This window comes from Rhipicephalus sanguineus, chromosome 2 (assembly GCF_013339695.2).
Source record: "Rhipicephalus sanguineus isolate Rsan-2018 chromosome 2, BIME_Rsan_1.4, whole genome shotgun sequence".
In the NCBI taxonomy this organism is placed as follows: Eukaryota; Metazoa; Arthropoda; class Arachnida; order Ixodida; family Ixodidae; genus Rhipicephalus; species Rhipicephalus sanguineus.
The window spans coordinates 180,250-200,524 of record NC_051177.1 but is presented as its reverse complement, the minus strand read 5'-3'; the positions used below and the strand labels follow the sequence as shown (position 1 = coordinate 200,524).

Here is a 20,275-nt window from a genome sequence, read left to right as displayed (position 1 = left end):
GCAAGGTATTTCTTGTCGATGGATTTGAAGAAAAGCTACTGACAAATTGAAGTCGATGAAAGAGATAGAGAGAAGACCGCCCTCATCACGCCAGACAGCCTGTTTGAGTTTAAGGTCGTGCCGTTTGAACTCCGCTCGGCACCTGCAACATTCCAATAGGTGATGGACACAGCGCTGGCAGGCTTGAAGTGGCAGACTTGTCTTGTCTACTTGGATGATGTCGTCTCTGCATCAAGCATTGACGAACACCTCCGGGGCCTTGGAACAGTCCTTCAAGCTATCAGGTCATCAAGGGTTACACCGAAGCCGCAAAAGCGCCACTTTGCATACGAAGAACTGCTCTTTCTAGGACATGTCATCAGCAGGGCTCGAATGTGCCCCGACCCCCAGAAGACCGCTCCCAACGCTACATTCCCCAAGCAGGCGGTACATCGGTTTCTCGGTCTGTGTGCCTATTACAGGTACTTTGTAAAGAACTTTTCCCACATCGCTGAGCCACTTACTAACCTAACGAAGATAGACATAGAGTTCAAATAGGAAATGCCCCAAGAAGAAGCATTCCAGAAACCGAAATAGCATCTTCAGTCACTGCCGATACTGATAACCCGCCACAATAATGCCAACATTCTAATAAATAAATGTGGAAGGTAACATCTTACCAACTGATGCCACAGGTGATGCTTTTGCAGCCTGCTGCATGGTATTGCTTCAAGTGCTTGCTCCAGGAAGTCCAGGATGTGTGGGCTTATCACTGTTTCCTGAAGAACATAAACTTACATTTGTTAGGAAGAAAAAATTCGTAACCAGTTGTATATGGCTCACTAAACAAAACCACTTCACACATTACATCAGTTGCCTACACAGTAAAGCTTCATACAATATGAGCTTTCCGCAATAAGGTCAGCAAAATTTCTAACACAAAGACATTCCTGCACTTCCCGTATGAGAATACTTTGACAAAGTCTTTGATGAATTTTTTCCGTAACCTGTGGGCCTTGAAGAGTATCTCAATAGAAACTAGTTCTGATGCCACGACAGTGCTGACAACAAAATAAAATGAAAGCATCCGCCATCTTTGAAGAGTCCCCAATATAGTACTTCCAGAAGCCATGCAATCACAAACATTGTCATCAAAGGATAGTGAGCATTGACTGCTGGGCCAGTTGGTACATAATTGTGAAATGCTTGAGCTACACAAAACACAAAACAGGAAGAAGCATTGTGGACAGGATAGGCACTCACTCAGTTACAAGTGAAGTTTACTGAAAAGATTTTAAGAAAGTGGAGTGGGCGCACATGCCTCATCACGAACCAAGCTCGTATGCAACGCACTGAAACGTTTCTGATGTGCTATTGTCTTGCCAAATAGCACAATTCTTTATTCGTTAGCGTGACTGATGGAACACTTATGCACATATCTGATGGTGTTTGTAATTGTCCACCCTCGACAATTTCCCTCACATATGTGCAACTAGATTTTCTAACAATTTGGTTGCATTGTCAAATAGTGGTGCGCAACTGTGTAGTCTGGTGGGCGGGTTCGAGCCTAGGTGGCCGAGGATGCCGGCCTAAGCCCGAGGGCCGCGGAGTCAACACGCACGCTCCCAGTCCCCAACAGAAATCCCCCAGTTCACTGTCAGTACACCCTTTATGTACTACATCCTATAGAGGGCGCCCCATAACTAACTTGGCTAAAGTTACTAGAGTTGAAGTTTAATGTTTGACGGAAGCCCGTCTGGTCGGGATGATACATGGTGAAGGTAAAAACCTCGAGGCACTGCGCCGACCAAAATGAAAGTTAAAACACACAGCAAAGATGTTTCGGCTCCCACACGGGAGCCTTGTTCACAAGTGAAATGAAACATGCGTCAAGCAGTTCGCCTTATGTAGGCTTGAATACGTCACGCAGGCAGCGCGCATAAACTGGCGGCAGATTACCATCGCTCCTGTTGAGAGTGCGCGGTTTGGTCTGTATCACGAGCGACTCAAGATGAAGACGCCGTGACAGTCCTTTTTCTCTAGCGAGAACACGTGCCCTCCCCCAGTCGATTGTGTGTCCACCTGACGCATGCTCAGCCAAAGCACTGGATTTCACATTTCCCTTCTTCATGTCATAATTGTGCTGCTTGAGACGCCGTTCAAAGTCACCAGTCTCACCAATATATACGTCGTCACAATCCGCGCATGGGACAGCGTACACCACACCGGGGAACTTCACTTTGGGTAGTCTGTCCTTCACATTCACGAGTGATTGTCGCAGTTTCTGGTCTGGAACATGTGCCACCTGGACGTTATATGAACGCAGAACACGGCTCAGGGCTTCGCTTATGGAAGGGATATACGGTATCCCCGCGCGCTTTTTACCAGAGGCAGCACAGGGCAATTGTGGACGTGCCATTTGTCGTTCGACAGCGTTCAAGAAGGAATTTGGATAGCCACAGGCTGACAATTCCCGCCGCACCAAGCGTACGTCCGCTGCGTAGTCTTCTTGTCTTGTGCAGATTTTCTGCGCGCGACGTAGAAGCGTAGAAACCACTGCCCTTTTGTGAGCAGCAGGTTGCATGCTATCAAAATGCAAGTAACGCCCTGTGTGGGTCGTCTTCCTGAACACGCCAAACGTCAAAGTGGGCCCTTTCCTTTCGATGAGCATATCAAGGAATGGGAGCTTGCTTCGACTTCTTCCTCCACCGTAAATTGAATTGCTGCTTCCATGCTGTTCAGGTGTGAAATGAACGCCTGAACCGCTTCGCGGCGTATGATGCAAAAATGTCGTCCACATAGCGGAAGAACACCTTCGGAGCCGGGCTGAACGAGGAGAGGGCTCGGCTTTCAATCGCTTCCATCGTCAGTTAGCAGCGGTTACCGATATCGAAGCACCCATAGCCATTCCGTGAACTTGTTTGTACAACTTTCTTTTCGAAAGTAAAATACGTATTCGACAAACAGAACCGTAAAAGCCGAACTAGGTCCGGTACATCGACAGGCGATCTTTCCGCTAGACTTGCAATCCGATTCCAGAGCGGTCTTGCACACATCCACAGCCAGTTGGACATGTGAAGGACAGACTACCCAAAGTGAAGTTCCCCGGTGTGGTGTACGCTGTCCCATGCGCGGATTGTGACGACGTATATATTGGTGAGACTGGTGACTTTGAACGGCGTCTCAAGCAGCACAATTATGACGTGAAGAAGGGAAATGTGAAATCCAGTGCTTTGGCTGAGCATGCGTCAGGTGGACACACAATCGACTGGGGGAGGGCACGTGTTCTCGCTAGAGAAAAAGGACTGGCACGGCGTCTTCATCTTGAGTCGCTCGTGATACAGACCACACCGCGCACTCTCAACAGGAGCGATGGTAATCTGCCGCCAGTTTATGCGCGCTGCCTGCGTGACGTATTCAAGCCTACATAAGGCGAACTGCTTGACGCATGTTTCATTTCACTTGTGAACAAGGCTCCCGTGTGGGAGCCGAAACGTCTTTGCTGTGTGTTTTAACTTTCATTTTGGTCGGCGCAGTGCCTCGAGGTTTTTACCTTCACCAGTTACTAGAGTTACGCATGTACTTGGCACTTACACGCCCTCTACGTCCCCCCTTTTGGGAAAATAAAAGGAAGCAACACCTTGCCATTAGGTATGCAACGTAACGACATGTCTCGTGGCACGCTTTACAAGTTCATCCGCACTGGTGGCCTAACGCAACGTCCAGACCGAGTACGCACAACCGACACTGACAGCCTTGAGAGAGTAGCCGGGGCAACTGGTGGCAATGCAATTGGTAGAGGAGTGACCGCCCTAGGAGCTGGACTGCTGCACACAGCCTCTGGGTGCGTTGGAGCCTGTGGCGGGCTTTGGGATTCTTGTGGCAATGGACTGGACCTGCCGAAGTGACAACCATCTGATGACGGAGACTGCTGCGGAACCAGTTGTCTCGGGTTGTGGACGAGAGCACCTGCATCTGTCTAGACCACGTAGGATCGTGGACGCTGCACCGGGCTAAAAACTGTGGCAGCACACACTGCGTCGCGAATCCAGACCCTCTGCCCCTCTTCTAGGGGGCGCAACCCCTGCGCAGCATGCCGACGGTCAAACTCTTGACGCTCACAGACGTCTTTGGGCAGTGTCCCGCCTGTGGAAGTCGGTAGCGTGAGGGGATCCTGGAAGCAGCATGGCTGGGGGGACCAGAAGGCGAGTCCTGAGGCTGCGCCCTATGAACAGCTGAGCGGGGCTGTACCCGGTCACGCCAGGTGCATTACGTTATACAAGAGGGCCAAGGGCCAGTATGAGACTTTCTTGAAAAGTCCTTTACAGTCCACACCATCCGCTCGACTTCGCCATTGGACTACGGGCACATGGAAAGTGCAGGTGACAAGGGAGAAGGCGGCGGAACTCTGCTGACGAAAATTGAGGTACATTGTTGCTGACGAGGGTATCCGGGATCCCATGCCTTGCGAAGACCCTTTTGATGATAGAGATCACCGCTGTGGACTTTATCGTGTGGAGGGACAGCACTTCCGGGTACCTTGAGTAGTAATCGACGAGGAGAAGGTAGTCTCTCTTTCGTGATAAAAAATGTCCACCAAGACTAGCTCCTAGGGGTGGCTAGGCAACATAGTAAGAAGCAAGTGGCTCCGCTCGCTGGACCCCGCGTGGTGGCGCAGTTGGAACAGTTCTCTACCATGGTCTTTATCTGGCTCCCCATGGTCGACCAGCCCCCCTGGCTGTGGCGCGAAAACGGTTCACGCCGAGGTGTCCATCGTAGATGAAGGACAGGACATGCTTCCGCAAAGAAGCAGGCACCAGTAGCATCCCTCTCCGTTTTGTGGTATCTCAATCTGCGCTTTTGATTTTTAAAGCTATGTTTCCTAACATATCCCTCAAGAGGTACTTCAAAGCTATTAATGCCAAGTTAGCCTAATATACAGGCTTGTTTATTGGCACGCGAACTTCTATTTGCAGCTTCGTGATGTCCCTATAGAATAAGTGACAATAGTCCGAAAATGAGCGTTACGTGCAGCCAGAGCACGGCTACTCTGCAACCTGTAGTGCAAAATATGTTAACCTGTCAGTCGTCTAGAACCAGTCACAATGTTTGGTTTAAGCCCGAAAGCGACTATGCAGGAATCGAGAAATGTAGGAACGTCGCGAACACACGCGTCACTTGATAGACATCCTCAGTAAAAAAGCCAGCACTCAAAGAATTGGGCAATTTTACAACACGCATCATGTACCATATTGACAATACTAATCACTGCTATGATTTGTTAGCGAGAACACGGAAGAAGGAAAATATCTGAAAAAGTGTATTTGACGGCAAACGCTTCTGCGAACGTGCAACTGCCCTACCAAGCATGGCAGATCAATGCCCTTCTGCTTACGGTGGCGCCTCTGGTGGCCGCTTATGTCCCTATATGAAACTTTCGCGGGAGTTTCAGGACCAGTAAAAAGTATTGAGGGACCATGCTACATGTTATCAAGCCGAATCTTGGGAATTGGACACCAGTATCCAGGTCACACCGCACACAAATAACACTTACCAGGCTATAAATAGGACACACCCACAGCACAGATGCATAGGTGTGCGCACAGGGGGGGCGCCCCCCCCTAATCACCTAAGAGGGGGGGGGGGGGAGGGGCACAAAATCTGCCCTGTACATTGACCCTTAACTGGTTTGGATCATTGACCCTTAACTTGACAACTGGTTGAACGCTCAATTTCTACTCAAATGGCTAACATTGCTCGAAACTGCTTGAACACATTCTGTTAAACACCTGTTACACACAAGCAGTTTTGAGCAATGTTAGCCATTGAGTAGAAAATTGAGCGTTCAACCAATTGTTAAGTTTTGTTTGAACAATCAGCTAAGGGTACTCATTTCTGACAAGGAGGGTTCTTCGTCATCATTAATGAACAAGATTTTTTAAGAAGGCCGAGGAAGCCATAGAAAGGAATTTCAAACCACTTTCTGTGAAAAGCAAGGAAGTAAAGACTAGAGTGATATTGCTGCTGAAAAGGTTTAACCTAGGAAAGCTTGGTTCTTCAGTAGAAAAGGCGAAAGGTTGTGGGGATCGAGAGCGTCCTCCTACCTGGCGCCTCGTTCCCCAGCTGCCGCGCGCGTGCCGGCCGCGTAGCCCGGGCGCACTTAGGCACCGGCAATCGCCAAGATGGCGGCCAGGGCGCCTCTTTGTCTGGCGAGCCAAGCGTCGGCTCCGTCCCGCGCTGGCATGTCCGGACACGCTACGCTGGCGCGCTGCGCGGGCCTACGTCACAACGCAGCGCCATTCCCCATTGGGCCGCTGGTGACATCCTCCTCTCCTACGAGCTAAGATGCGCCCGACGATTCGCTCGTGGCGGCAGATGCTCTCAGGCTAGCACGAGAGGTTGACGCGCTGCTCTAGCAGGTGGCTTCTCGTTCGTGTGCTCGACCGCTGCCTTTTGTGTGGTAGTCTTATCGCCGCTGGCAAGCGTACTCGATCGGTCTTGCGGAGGTTCCCTATACGGCCTGCAAGCCGGGAGTGTCGTACTGTGCTGCATCTTGGGTTAATAACCCGTTGTTGCTGTTACCTGCCTCGTGCGTGGTTTCTGCGCCGTGTCGGAGAAACGACGAACCCCGGCCGCAGCGTCGTCGCACGCAGCGGCAGTGGAGAACGTCGCGTCCCTGCACGGTCGCGCTCGTAGGTAAGCCTAGTGCAAACCTATCTCCACATAACTGGCGCCCAACGTGGGGCCCGAACCCACGACCCCCCACAGGCCAACCCGACTGAGCGGATAAACCGGAACCTCAAGCCCTTGCTGACAGCCTTTGCACAGCAACACAGGGATTGGGATGCCTATCTTAACGAGATAGGCTTCTCCTTGCGTTCCACGGTGAACCGTTCAACCGGGTACACGCCCGCTTTCCTCAACTTCGGGAGAGAGTTGCCTAACCCCATGGATCGCGTTCTGCGGGGCGGCAGCGGGGCGTCCGCCACGAATGCCGGCCCGTCTGGCTATGTGGCGGAACTGCGCTCACGGATGGACACAGCCCTCGACCTGGCGCGTTCCAACCTGGCAAAAGCGCGAGCTGGACAGAAGGCTCAGTACGACCGGTCGCATCGGGAAGTGCACTACGATGTCGGCGACCTAGTCCTCAGGCGTAATCACGTCTTGAGTGACGCCGCCAAAGGCATCTCTGCCTCCCTGTCGGCCAAGTGGTTGGGCCCATACCGAGTGCAGACCAAAGTGTCGCCTCTGGTGTACAAGCTGGCTGACTCCAAGGGAGGCAAGTCGGCGGTCCAGTTAACGTCTCCGACCTCAAACCCTTTCGTTGCCCGCAGCAACGACTTGGGAGGGGGGGAGGCGGTCACACAACCGCAGGAAAGCCGTGAGAAGGGCTGGCTTCCAAGCCACACCACCGGTACAACCTGCGGAAAACGCACCTAAGCACCTTTCTCCCACTGACAGGTAGCTGGACTTTATTCCATACCATGACAGTGAATGGAGAATAACCGCTAAGGTGCGGCGGCACACGTCTGGAAGTGGTAGAAGGCCCTCTTGGCCGAAAATACCCTCTGACGGTTGTCCAAGCCATAACCTGGCAAGCGCCCCCTTTGTTGGGCAGCACTGCCAGGCAGGCACCCTTTATGGCAAGCCGGCTATGCCGGGGACATTTCTGTCCACTCCTGCGTCGCCCTGTCGTCTTCCTGCGCCTGGCTCTACTGGGCCCGCCCAGGCCTGTCGCTGAGCCTGTGGCCCTGCTGTTCTCTGGTCCCTCCAGCTGTGACCTGGTACCCACCTTCTGCCCTGCAGTCACCTCCACCCTGCCTTACCCACCTGGCAGCTTCGGTAGCCACCCTCGGCTGCTATTCCGCCCACTCAAGCTTTGGCCCAGGCCCGAGCGTGGTCGCTCCGGCCTCCGTTCCTGGCTGCCTGCTGTTCCGGCCTGCTGTTCCTGTGTGGCCCCCGTCCCAGCGACTTCCGGCAGTGGGCTGCCGCACGCAACTGGCAGCCACGCCTCGTACGTTCCCGGCTGCCAACCTCTCCAGTCCGGCGAACTTCAAGCGGGCTGGCTGCCCGCCCTTGTGCAGTCTTGCCCCCGTTCCTCCTGGGCTGTGGACCTTCTTCCCGGCGGTGGGCTCTCCCCTTGTGGTAGAACTTTTGGTGGAACTTTTGTGTGGCCATGGCCGACCTATGGACTTTGTACCTCCGGGAAGACGACACCCCCCCTGTTGGACTTTGCCCCGTTGGCCAGCCCCCTTGCGGCTGAGCTGACCTTGCCACTTGGCCTCGGACAGCCTTTTTCACAGGCTGGCCTCGGTCTTAGGAGGGGGGAATGTGGGGATCGAGAGCGTCCTCCTACCTGGCGCCTCGTTCCCCAGCTGCCGCGCGCGTGCCGGCCGCGTAGCCCGGGCGCACTTAGGCACCGGCAATCGCCAAGATGGCGGCCAGGGCGCCTCTTTGTCTGGGCGAGCCAAGCGTCGGCTCCGTCCCGCGCTGGCATGTCCGGACACGCTACGCTGGCGCGCTGCGCGGGCCTACGTCACAACGCAGCGCCATTCCCCATTGGGCCGCTGGTGACATCCTTCTCTCCTACGAGCTAAGATGCGCCCGACGATTCGCTCGTGGCGGCAGATGCTCTCAGGCTAGCACGAGAGGTTGACGCGCTGCTCTAGCAGGCGGCTTCTCGTTCGTGTGCTTGACCGCTGCCCTTTGTGTGGTAGTCTTAGCGCCGCTGGCAAGCGTACTCGATCGGTCTTGCGGAGTTCCCTATACGGCCTGCAAGCCCGTGAGTGTCGTACTGTGCTGCATCTTGGGGTTAATAAACCCGTTGTTGCTGTTACCCTGCCTCGTGCGTGGTTTCTGCGCCGTGTCGGAGAAAACGACGAACCCGGCCGCAGCGTCGTCGCACGCAGCGGCAGTGGAGAACGTCGCGTCCCTGCACGGTCGCGCTCGTAGGTAAGCCTAGTGCAAACCTATCTCCACAAGGTGTAGAGCTAGAAATTTTTTACTCCATTACAACACACAAACCGGAAATGCCGCTGCGCGCGATAAGGGATACGTGGCAGTTGGCTGTATCTCAGTATCTGCAAAAACATCTTTCTGCGTTGCGCGTAAATGACCCTTTTCACGTAAAAGACTCTGGTATCGTGGTTGAATACCTCAACAAATGTGAATGTTCCGATGTTACAGCTTTTAGTCTTGATGTAGTGAACTTATATTATTCTTTGCCGCATGATGAACTGTTAAACAGCGTAGAGTAGTGCATTGTGGAAGACAATGACGAGATATCGTTCAGGAATAGCACAGGAGTGTCGACTCAGTCTTTTTTAGAAATTTTGACGTGCTATTTGAAGTCCACCTTCGTCGTATGGCTTGGGAACCTGTACATGCAAAAATCAGGTGTTTGCATAGGCTCAAGTGTGGCCCCTGTTTTAAACCAAATTTTTCTTGGGAAGCTGGATGCAGCCCTAAGCACTAAACTTCAGCCAAGCACAAAAGTATTCCGTTATGTTGACGATTATCTAATCACCATGAAAAAGTGTTCAGCAGTGGACGTTGAAAGTGTCAAGGCATGCTTCGAGAATGAAAACATGGGCCTCCGGTTTACCTCCGAGGTTCCCAAAGATAACAAATTGCAGTTCCTAGACCTTTCCCTGTTTTTACGTTCAGCCCTCGAAAAATGTTACCGTGATACCATGCAAAGTGGTTTCGTAGCACAGTTAGAACGGCTAATAGGTGCTGGATACCCTTCCTACGTAATAGCCTCAGTCTGTGATACGCTCTTGCGTACGGTCAAAAATAATGAAAGACGCACATGTACTTCATCAGGGAACAGGGAAGAAGAAAAAAAGAATCATGCGGCGGTAATCCCCTACATTCATAAAATGGCCCATGGTTTAAAAGATGTGGGAAACCGGTCTGGCGTGCGCGTTGTTTTCTCTGCACCCAATAAATTGGGCAGTATATGTTCAATGGTGCACAGGAGGGCACAGAATGCATCTAAAGGTAGAAGATGCCTCCAGAAGCATGTAAACAAGTTTGTTAAGTGCAACACCGGAGTGGTATATAAGATACCCCTTTCTTGTGGATGTATGTACATTGGCCAAACCGGCCGATGTGTGAACGTGCGTCTCAGAGAACACAAAAGCTCGTTGAAGAATACACCTTACTCCCATTTAGCGTCACATTGCTTTTCGTGCAAGTGCCAAGCTCTGTTTGAGAATACAATTGTGTTGTTCCGGCATCCTCATGAAACTACGCGCGAAATATCTGAAGCAAATCACATTTCCAGGAATGCGAATCAATGTATAAGTCATCCTTCCCTGTCACTGCATGACTGTGAATTTAGCTACCTAGATAACCCTTAGACATGTGCCTTCATTACACGCTTCGCATGCAGTTCATGCCGTCGCCATGATCTTTTTTGTGACATGCGCAATTTGTGTGTAAATGTGTCCTTCCGATGTGGAAAATAAATCAGTTGTTAGTGAGCGCTCGTCTTATGTGGTTCCTCGCTTCGTCCTTTGTGTTTTTTTCTGCGCTCCCAGTTCGCTGAACGAAGAAAATGAATTACCAACTGGCCCACCTTTCGATCCTCCTGCCGTTTGGAAAGGTCTTGAACAAGTTCTTCGGAAGTACTGCGTTGTGTTGCGCAGTGTACTAGCTTGCTGAGCCTGATCCGTTGCATAGATATGGACTTGGTGCCATTTTCATCGAGGAGGTGTTTTATGAGCCTCCACCCGCTCCCTTTGCGCATTTGCACGTTGAGGGAGTTACAGACTTCGTCTCACTGCTGTCGGGAAAGAACCACGCAGTATTCTTCAATGGTCCTGTTGAGTTCAGCGAGCTTCTTTCGCAGTCTTCTGTTAAAACGTTGGCCCTTCCATCTGGCTAGTATGGAGTGTTTGGTTTGAGAAGGTTCGCTATCTGACTGTCCATTCCCTCCACCTTAACGTCCGTGGTAATCGTTCGTTCCGAGGCTGCGATGTCGGCTTTGAGCTGTTCGGTCCAGCTTGCTATCGTCTGCTTTGTGTTTGTTTCTGATGAGTTTGATAGCTGCGTCCGTATTTTACGAAATTTGTCCCAATCAATTAGTTTGTGCTCCCTTTGCTTCCTTCCTGGGAGCTCTGCACTAATTCGGAGAATGTAGTGATCGCTGCGAAGGTCTATGCCCGAGTTGTACCAGCCATATTTCTCTATGCCCCGGACGAAAGTGAGGTCCAGTGAGGTGTCTCGGCATGCGGAAGTGCCACATCTAGTTGGAATTTCCGGGTGTGTGATGAGAGTGAGGTCGAGATCGGAGGCTGTCGTATGAAGACGCTCTCCCTTGCTGGAGAGATACGCGTAGCCGCATGCCTGGTGTGGGGCGTTAAAATCGCCACCTACAATTAGAGGACTATCTTTAGCGATCTTCGCGATTTTGCCCAGTATGCCTCTGAACCCTTGCCTCGTGTCCTTAGGGCTGCGGTACAAATTAGTGAGAAAGATGCTTTGCTTGTTCCCTACGTGGTCGTTCGGTATCATCTCGATCGTAAGATGTTCGAGATAGCAGGCTGTGTGGCGGATTTCATGATGAATGTACGGGACCTTCTTTCCAAGCAGAATAGCGACGCCTCTGCCTTGCTCGTTTCTGTGGGCTTCGGCCTTATAGCCTGTCAGGGCCAGTTCGGTTGTGATTATTTCTTGTAGCAAAACTACGTGTGGTTTCTCGGTTTCCGATTTTACCATCTGCAGGAGGGCCGCCTTTTTTGAGGCGATCCCCCTGCAGTTCCATTGCCAGATGCGGGGATTACGTGTCCTATTTGTCGCTGCCATGTTGACCATCATAGCACCCTTCGCTTGCAGTGAAAGCATCCTGTAGAGGGCCGTGCACACCAATGTGCTGTGAACTCATCCTCTCCATGGCCGGTACTACCGTATTGTTTATATATATTTCCATTTTCTGTACACGTGTGTTAAACATGTCCATTTTCTCGTTCATGCGCATCATGCTCTCGTTCATTAACCTCATATTCTCGCTCATCACGTCCATGGCATCCTTAACGTCAGATCGCACAGCCATTCGTGGTTGAGTTACAGCTCGCTTCTTAGGAGCCGGGGATCTTTCGCGTTGTTCGCCCTGTCTCGCAAGCTCAACTGGTTGAGGAGTTTCGATATCAGTTGGTGGTTCGGGAGTGCGCATTGGTCTACCGCTGTTTGCTTTACGTGCTTCGGATAATTCCAGGATTAGCTTATTATAAGCGGCGTTTAGCTCTCTTAACTCCTGTTCTAACATAGCGCTCCGTTCTTTATCTGTGTTGCAGGACTCACTTTTTTCCTTCGCCATGGTCATCGTAGCACCTTTGACTTTGTCCGCCCACGTACCGTCGCCTCCGCTGTTTGTGACATCGCCTCCGTTGTTCTTTCTCGCGAAACGCACCCGTGACCTTGAGCGACTCCTGCTATTGGTCGATGTCCTTGCTGGTATGCGGCTCCGCGATTGAGAGTGGAAGCGGCTGCACGTCGACGTCTTTGACGTAGATCGGCCTCGTTCCCGTCTGTTGCTTGTCTTCTTCGACCAGCTGGGCCTGATCTTGTTGCTCCAATTGCGCTCGTAGTCGTCGTGCTCGCACTACATATGGGGTGAGATAACGTTTCGTACACACCTTGTCCGCCGTTGCATGCAAACCTCCGCACAGCTTGCACTGCGGACTGCACACGTGGGATGAGGTTGGGTTAGAAATTCCACAGCCCCGGCATTGGGTGTAGCCCGGGTCGGGGCAAACGTCCGCCCGATGGCAGAGTTTGCCGCATACGTAGCATATGTCCACTTGCCTGCAATATAAGTAGCAGGGTACCAGAGTGGGTCCGTATCTGACGAAGTTCGGGACACGAAGTCCATCAAACACAACAATAACTTAGCCTGAGTTCTTGATTCTCTTCGCCACCAATGCCGTGGGGTGGCTGTCGTTCACGATATTACTTTCAATCGTCCGATGATCGTCAGCAGCGTTGATGTGTATAATTACCCCTTTGCAGGTGTCACTTGGGGCAGCTTCGTAAGTGCTTACTTCGTACTGTTTGCTGACAATTTGGATAGCCCCGACGTACGCGTACTTGTCTGCATTTTCTCTAAACGGCGTGCTTGCCACCATGATATTCTGCATGATGTTGGGACAAATAATGTCCTCCGTGGTCTGATCTGGACAAAGATTTGCTGCTGTCATAAGGGCTTTGCTCACTAAGATAGGTCCGACCTTTTGTAAGTTCAAGCCGCCCTTTGGGCGAAACACTACCTTTATGTTGTCTTGGGGTAGGGGTGGCATGCGTGAGGCTCTGATCACCCGATTAATAATGTTAGGAGGCATCCGAGAGGAGCTCACCTGCCCACCGCTTGGATGGTTTTCTTGCTGTGAAGGTTGCACAGCTGTTTTGGCGCGTTCCTTCTTCCGTTTTCCGGCTGGTCACCACTTTCCAACCCGTCTTGTCCGCAGCGAAAGCTGCGTCTTCATATGCTGCATCCTCTTGTTCATTAGGTGTGGCTGAAGTACCCGGCGTTGCTTGTAGATCCTCCACAGAGCTTTCCAATTCTTCGGTAGTAGCCGCCATTCTCGCTTCGCGTCTGCGTGAAGGGCTCGTTGGGGGTGAGGCCTAGCTTGCCGCCAACGTGACGGGAACACAAAAGTCCGGATAAAATGTGTAAATGTCCACCCACCGGGATAAATTTGGTGTCCGGACGATATTCGCAACTTCAGACGCTTGCTCGCACACTTTTTGGAGTGATCAAAGAGGAATAACCAACCAAAATCATTTGAAATGCAGTAAACAGTTAGCGACGCGGTTGGTCGTATCGGCGTGTCGCAGCGTCTCCATCCATTCCCATATACTGTTGCAATGACCACGAGTTCTAAGTTGGTGTTCCAGTTAGCCACCCTGTTCCTTCTATGTAAACACCAGCGCAAATCGAAATCAACTCGGAGCTTCCATCAACCCAGTTATTCTGCTTAAACTGATCACTTATACATAAACTGAATTACTCTTTTTGAACCTTTCTAGAAATTTTCTCTATTCAGTGAGAGCACCAGCAAACAGCACTATCAAAGTAAAACCAAATATTTCATTTTGGCCCACGGCATCACTTTTAAGATTCTATCATTATCCAGAAAGCAAACGCACACACTCCGAACACCGCACTTTACCTAAAACCCCAAACTCACACTCACACACACTACACACACAATTTTAGGCACGGCGTCTTCCACCAGTCTTGGTCAATCTCGAGGCAGTGAAACGATGTTTCCATTCACTGTGCATACGTCCGCAAGTACAATGTCACTTGCATTGAAGTGTTTTTCGCACACGCGAACGTACTTCGAGTCGAACGAAAATCCGACAGTCTCCTGTTGCGGGATTGCATGTTTCCACCTGTCGTGTCGGCTGGTCAACAGAACAAGGAGAACAAGGAGACAACGGAGACCTTGTCACGTCTCCGTTGTCCGGCGTAAACGGATCTCCCGTATGATGCAATAGATGGCGCTGTCTCATAGAAGTACATCGAACTTCAGTTCAGGGACGATATTCTAGATGGCGCTGTACACAATCTGTGTCGTCATCACCATATCTTGTCTCATTTCCTAGATGGCGTTGGTCCAATAGAATTGTGTGCAACATGGCGCTTGTGTGAATCGACACTAGATGGCGCTGGAAGTGCCGCTGCTCTCCGATTGGCTGCTGCGCGGGGATGCGCGGGGAGCGAGCGCGTCTCTCATTCTCCTGGATCGTTGCCGTATGTGTCGGATTGTTGGCGGAGCATGGACGATGAGCAGCGGCGGGCGCTCGCTTGGCGGCAGCCAGGCGGATCCCGTGACGGTGCGCACCAAGGACGCCGCTGCGAAACGGGCTCAACGAGAAGCGAATCCCGGGACTATGATTGCTTCAGGAGCTTCACCCAAGCTCTTCATCATTCACCCATGGATATGCTGTAATCTTTTTGATGGTGCCCTTGTACCCCGAGCGACAGCCTGGCACACAGCAGGTGTTGGGAATCGCTGTCATGACGAGGTGACCGTGAAAAGAAAAAAGGGGTGCAACCAGCACAAAGAGTACCACTCCGCACCCACACTCCACTAATGGCAGCCAGCAGCAGCCGGCTTCCTCGTCCCCCTTCTAGCTACGCCAGCGCCACGGCATATGAAGCTCTCCCATTGAGTTACGCAGGAGTTTCATGACCAGTACAAGTATTGAGAGACCCTGCATGTAGTTTATTTTGGGTTTGCTTATCCCATAAACTCTGCCAATATGCTCTGAGCTTTTCTTTTAGCAGGTGTTTAAGTTCAAGTGCAAGGACAGCTATTGATGTATTAGTGGCAGCGTTGTCATGGGCTGAGGCATCCTAGTTGGTCCGCCAACACACTTCTCCCGATCTCGCGGTGCCTTGGCACCCAGCACACTACATGTTGTTTGAGTGTGTAGATGGTGCATAAACGGGAGTACAGCGACACAAGGAGAGGATTTTTATGCTTTTTCAAAGTTTTCAAAGCTTTTACGACGCTCAGAGAATCTGTGTATATGAATGCGTGTATTAATTTTATTTCCTTAATGTGTTTAACGGCCACAAGTATCGTGTAATCTTCTGCTCTGAAGATACTTGAATTGGGGTGCAGAATACCGGAATCTGAAAAGGATGGACCAAAGGCTGCATAGGACACACCAGTGTGAGACTTTGAAGCATCCATAAAGAATTCAGGACAGGTGTATTTGTGCTACAGTTCGAGAAAGTGAGTACATATATATGCAATAGGTGCGTGTTTCGTTACTTCTACAAAGGATACGTCACAGTCTATGAGCTGCCACTGCCACGGCGAACAGATATGCAGCGGCAGCCATCAAACGGGGTTCATGAAGTGGCACACCCATTTCCTCAGCGAGGGCCCTGACAAGAAGTGAGTAGGGCTGTCTCTCCACAGGACGATTGTTAAGGGGGACATGGTACGTGGGGTTATCTTGTTCATTCTCTGACCATATTCAATTAATGTATATGTATTTCTTTGTGCTGATTTTAAAAGTGCAGTAATTTTTTCTTTGACTCAAATAATTATTGAGATAATTAAATATTAATTACTATTATTTGGTGAGACAATAGATAATAATAAACTGGGCAGAAAGTTATGTTTAATGCATGAGTGGAAAGCAGAACGAATAAGAATTGAACTGCTGCAAGCAGTTTTGAAATCGAACAACAATTAACAATTTAGCAGCCCATTGAAATTTAGCATTTACAATACAGCTACTAACGATCAAGAACACAGGCAGTTTAAAAAATTATAGAAGAAGAAAAAAAGGAATTTGCTTGCAGCATTTCAAGCTTTATGCGTTTAGCTTCATACAGCAAAAAAATGTTACAGCTGCAGCTATTCTAGAGCTTGAGCAATTGCTGCACCAAACAAGCAGGGTGAGTAAAAGCTTGTTTTGAGAAAATGCAAGAAAACAGATAAACAGCCCAAATGCGTACCTTAAAACAGATAAAGCTTATTTTGAACCACATGTAATAGGAGATATTGAAATATTTTTGTTAGATGATTAATCTCCACCAGGGACATAACCTGCATGCCTACTGCTGCAGCACACGTCATTCAGAAGAAGCATATCGATATTGTCACGTGGTCGTGATGTCGACAAAGACAGCAGTCAGCACGTCCGAGATGAAACTGTTTATTTGGCCGAACTTGTGGCCGGGAAACTGAAAGTCAAACTACAGCAATACACTGATAGCGGCGAACAGAGCATCGACCGTCGATCAACTGCTCATGGCTGGGATGCGCCGTCTTTTATACATCACGCATCGAACTTTCCAGTCTGTGGGGATCCGAGGCGCGCCCGAAGCCACTGCGCGGGCCTTTCGCCGTTCTGCGAATCCTTTCCCTCTCCCGTTCTCCCGCAACAGCAAGTGGCGCCATCTTACGCTACGCGCCGGCTCTCGTGGTGGCGCTGCCCGCGGCCTTGAAGCCGCGAGATTCGGCGACTGACGCGCGAGCAGGCCGGGACGAACTCGCTCTCTCCTCGGACGCCGCTGGGTAAGCACGCGTTTCCTTCTGGCCCGACGTCCCCTTTGGGAATCGCCGGGCTGTAGCCTGCCTGGGTGCCTCGGCATCCTTGCAGGCGTGTTTACCTCAGTGTTAGCTCCGGTTCGTACGTGAAGCCAAAGAGGGGTGCCTAGTGCTCGTGCGCGGTCGTACCACGCCGAGCCGCACTTGCCGGAGGCCCACACGTACGGAGAGTGCCCTAACCCTCGTGACAAGGCCCAGTGGTCATCGCGAGAGTGCGCAGCATAGCCGCGAGGGACCTTTTCCCGAGCGGCGTGTCAAAGCTCGCCATTGCCAGCTGCGACGTGCTGGCGGTCCCCCTTGGTGTATCGTCCGCGTGGGAAGCCCTTTGCCTCCCCGTGCCCCGGGAGCGGACGTGTACTGTGTGTGTGTTGGGGTGCCGCCGAAGGCAAATAAAGTGTTTGTGTGTGTATGTTATATCGAACACTGTGTTTATGTAGCGCGGCGCTCAACGCCTTTGTTAGCTGAGCGCGCGCAGAGCGGTGAGCTAAACGAAGCAGGCGACGGTAGACGCGGCCCTGTGGCTCGCTAAGCCTGAACCCGCGGTAGTCTTCAGCTCCGGTGAGCATCGAGGCTACCAGAAGTCTTATCACTGGTTGTCGCGCAAGCACTGGAATTATTTAGACTATTCACGTCCTGCGTGCAATCTTAACAAAACTATCTACTACACTCGCGAAGCTTCTCGAAAAATGCGGCGTGGTCAGCGTCGAGCTTTGATAACCGCCCTTGCTGGTCAAACCCGAATACATCAAAATAAAAGAAGAAGCGAGCATGGCAATATAAAAGCCCAATTTTCGTGCTTTTTCTCAATCGAAATATACCTTGTTTTGGTAATATAAATTGCTGTTGGGGCTGAAATATCAATCCAAGATGTAAGAAACTTTCTCAGCCCTTGCGACAATGCCTGTATGTTACAAAAATACTATATTCAGAAAATTGATTTTTTCCATGATTTTTCATCTCTAAGACCAGTGTGCCCCGTTAGGGTTCGACAACTGCCCTGAACATGAAATGAGATGACTCCACTGATGGAAAGATTGTCTGTCGCATTGACTCAAACCAACCCTGTTTTTTTCGCGAGAGATGGATTTATATTTTTATTTCTTAATTGAAAGCCGCGAAAAATGACCTGTGGCACGGCTCTGGCGGCAAAAACATGAACTATCCGATGAACCCGGCCATGTGACCTTTGATTTCTGTACGCGGTCGACGATTTTTTGTTAGTATTGAAATATTATTTCTGTCTTTATATTAAAAAGTATTACTCCATAAAAATGTACATATAGGCCTGCTTTAGTAGTATGCATTAAAGTGGCGCTGCCTTCGCGTGACGTAATGATCCCATGCTCGTCAGCGCGGCTTGAGGGACTTTTCAGCAAGCTCATGCAACCGTGCACGCAGTTTCCAGGTCGCTAAGATCTTGGAGCGACATAGTTTTGTTACCTACACTTTGTCTCAGAAATGACGCGTGCTGCTACACGGCATGGCCGCACATATGTGTAGCGACGTTTTCGATGACTTAGCTTGGCTCGTGCATCGGGAGAGTAAGGACGCCGGGACAAGCCACCCATGACACAGGCCCAGGCAACCTTGGACGCATGCGCACACAACGTGGTACAAAAACAGGGAAGGTGTATAATGCCACATCATCTCATTGTAACAGCTTGTTATTTTCAAAAATAGTTGAAAAGCTATTGCCACACCCACTTCTTGTTTTATTTTGATGTATTCGAGTTTGACCAGCAAGGACAGTTATCAATGCTCGACGCTGTCCACGCCACAGTGTTCGAGAAGCTTCGTGATTGTAGTAGATCTTTTTGTTAAGATTGGGCGCAAGACACGAAAAGTCTAGATTATTCCGGAGCTTGCGCAACCACCAGTAATAAGCCTGGAAAGTTCGATGCGTGATGTATAAAAGACGGCGCGTCCCAGCCATGAGCAGATTATCAACAGCCGATGCCCAGTTCGCGGCTATCAGTGTACAGCGTGTAGTGCTTAAGTTTGAGTTTTCATTTCCCGGCCACAAGTTCAGCAAAATAAACAGTTTCGTCTTGAACACACCGGCTGATGCCTTCGTCGATGTCATGACCACGTGACAATATAAATAAAGGTGGCTAAGCATAGTTACAGGAACTCCTGCGAAAGCAGAACAACGATAGCTTCCACAAATCGCGAGAAGGGCTGGTGGCATCGCTATCAATCCTCAGCGTTGCTGGAGGAAAGTTACGTCCGTGTTTAGAGCCTTTCAGATTGGAAAAGACTGCTTGTAAAATAACTATGTGCTTTTGGGATTAAATACTGCAGCTACAAACACTCCGAAGAGTGAGCTTTCTGTTGCACTGTAAAGAAATGGGTCGAGGAAAATCAGTTGTCGGTCCCTTTAAAGAGGGCAGAACTCGAGAAATCATGGACAGAAGAGTGTGCGGGGTGTTCTTTGTCTGCGTTGTCTTTCAGGTAAATAAAATGGACATGCAAGATCTCTGCAGGTGGAGCGACCACTCGTTGCATTCAACGTAGAGGCTTTCTATGGGGCTCGTTCGAAAAGCACCCGTAGAAAGGCGAATGCCTAGGTGGTGAACAGAGCATCTTCGAGGCGCTTGGTGTCGCAGACTGATAAACAATGGCTCCGTAATCTAGGCGCGTGCGAATGAGGCTTCTGTATAGATTCATCCGGCCCTTCCTGTCACTACCCATGCAGTTCGTGACTGCACTTTTAGGATGTTCGTTGTTTTCATACACCTGTTTTTTATATGCTTGACGCGTGATATAAAGTTTACAGTCTATAATTAGGCCTAGAAATTTATGTTCTGCCTCTACAGGTAACCGCTAGCCATGCAAGTCAATTTCGGCATTTGGGTGGAGGCCTCTCTTTTTAGAAAAGAGAACACAGGTGCTCTTTTGTGGACATAACCTGAACCCGTTTTCGTTGCCCATTTAGACACCTTGTTCAGAGAGAGCTGAACATGCCACTCACACATTGCAAGATTACAAGACTTCAAGCCGATCTGGACATCATCCACACAAGTGGAATAGAACACGTTATGTGGGCTGCAGACGTAAGAAATTCACTTTTATAATAAAAAAGTCACAGTTTCACCGCAAGTGCGAAGCAATGAATGCGATAGCAACAAATTGTAGTGTAACACGAAGTGTGGCTGGCAACTGTTTTGCATCCGATCTCGCGTAACTACAAAACGCTGGTGTAAGAGAATACGGCC

The 20,275-nt window shown here is 50.4% G+C and overlaps 1 protein-coding gene across 1 annotated transcript in view; it reads right to left on the bottom strand.

Annotated features, from left to right (window-relative positions):
* LOC119383923 (transmembrane protein KIAA1109) overlaps window positions 1-20,275 on the bottom strand; it is a 199,247-nt gene that overhangs the window by 236 nt on the left and 178,736 nt on the right. The window contains exon 11 of the mRNA XM_037652194.1: window positions 660-758. Coding sequence (XP_037508122.1) covers window positions 660-758 — 99 coding nt within the window. The remainder of the gene's footprint in view (window positions 1-659; window positions 759-20,275) is intronic.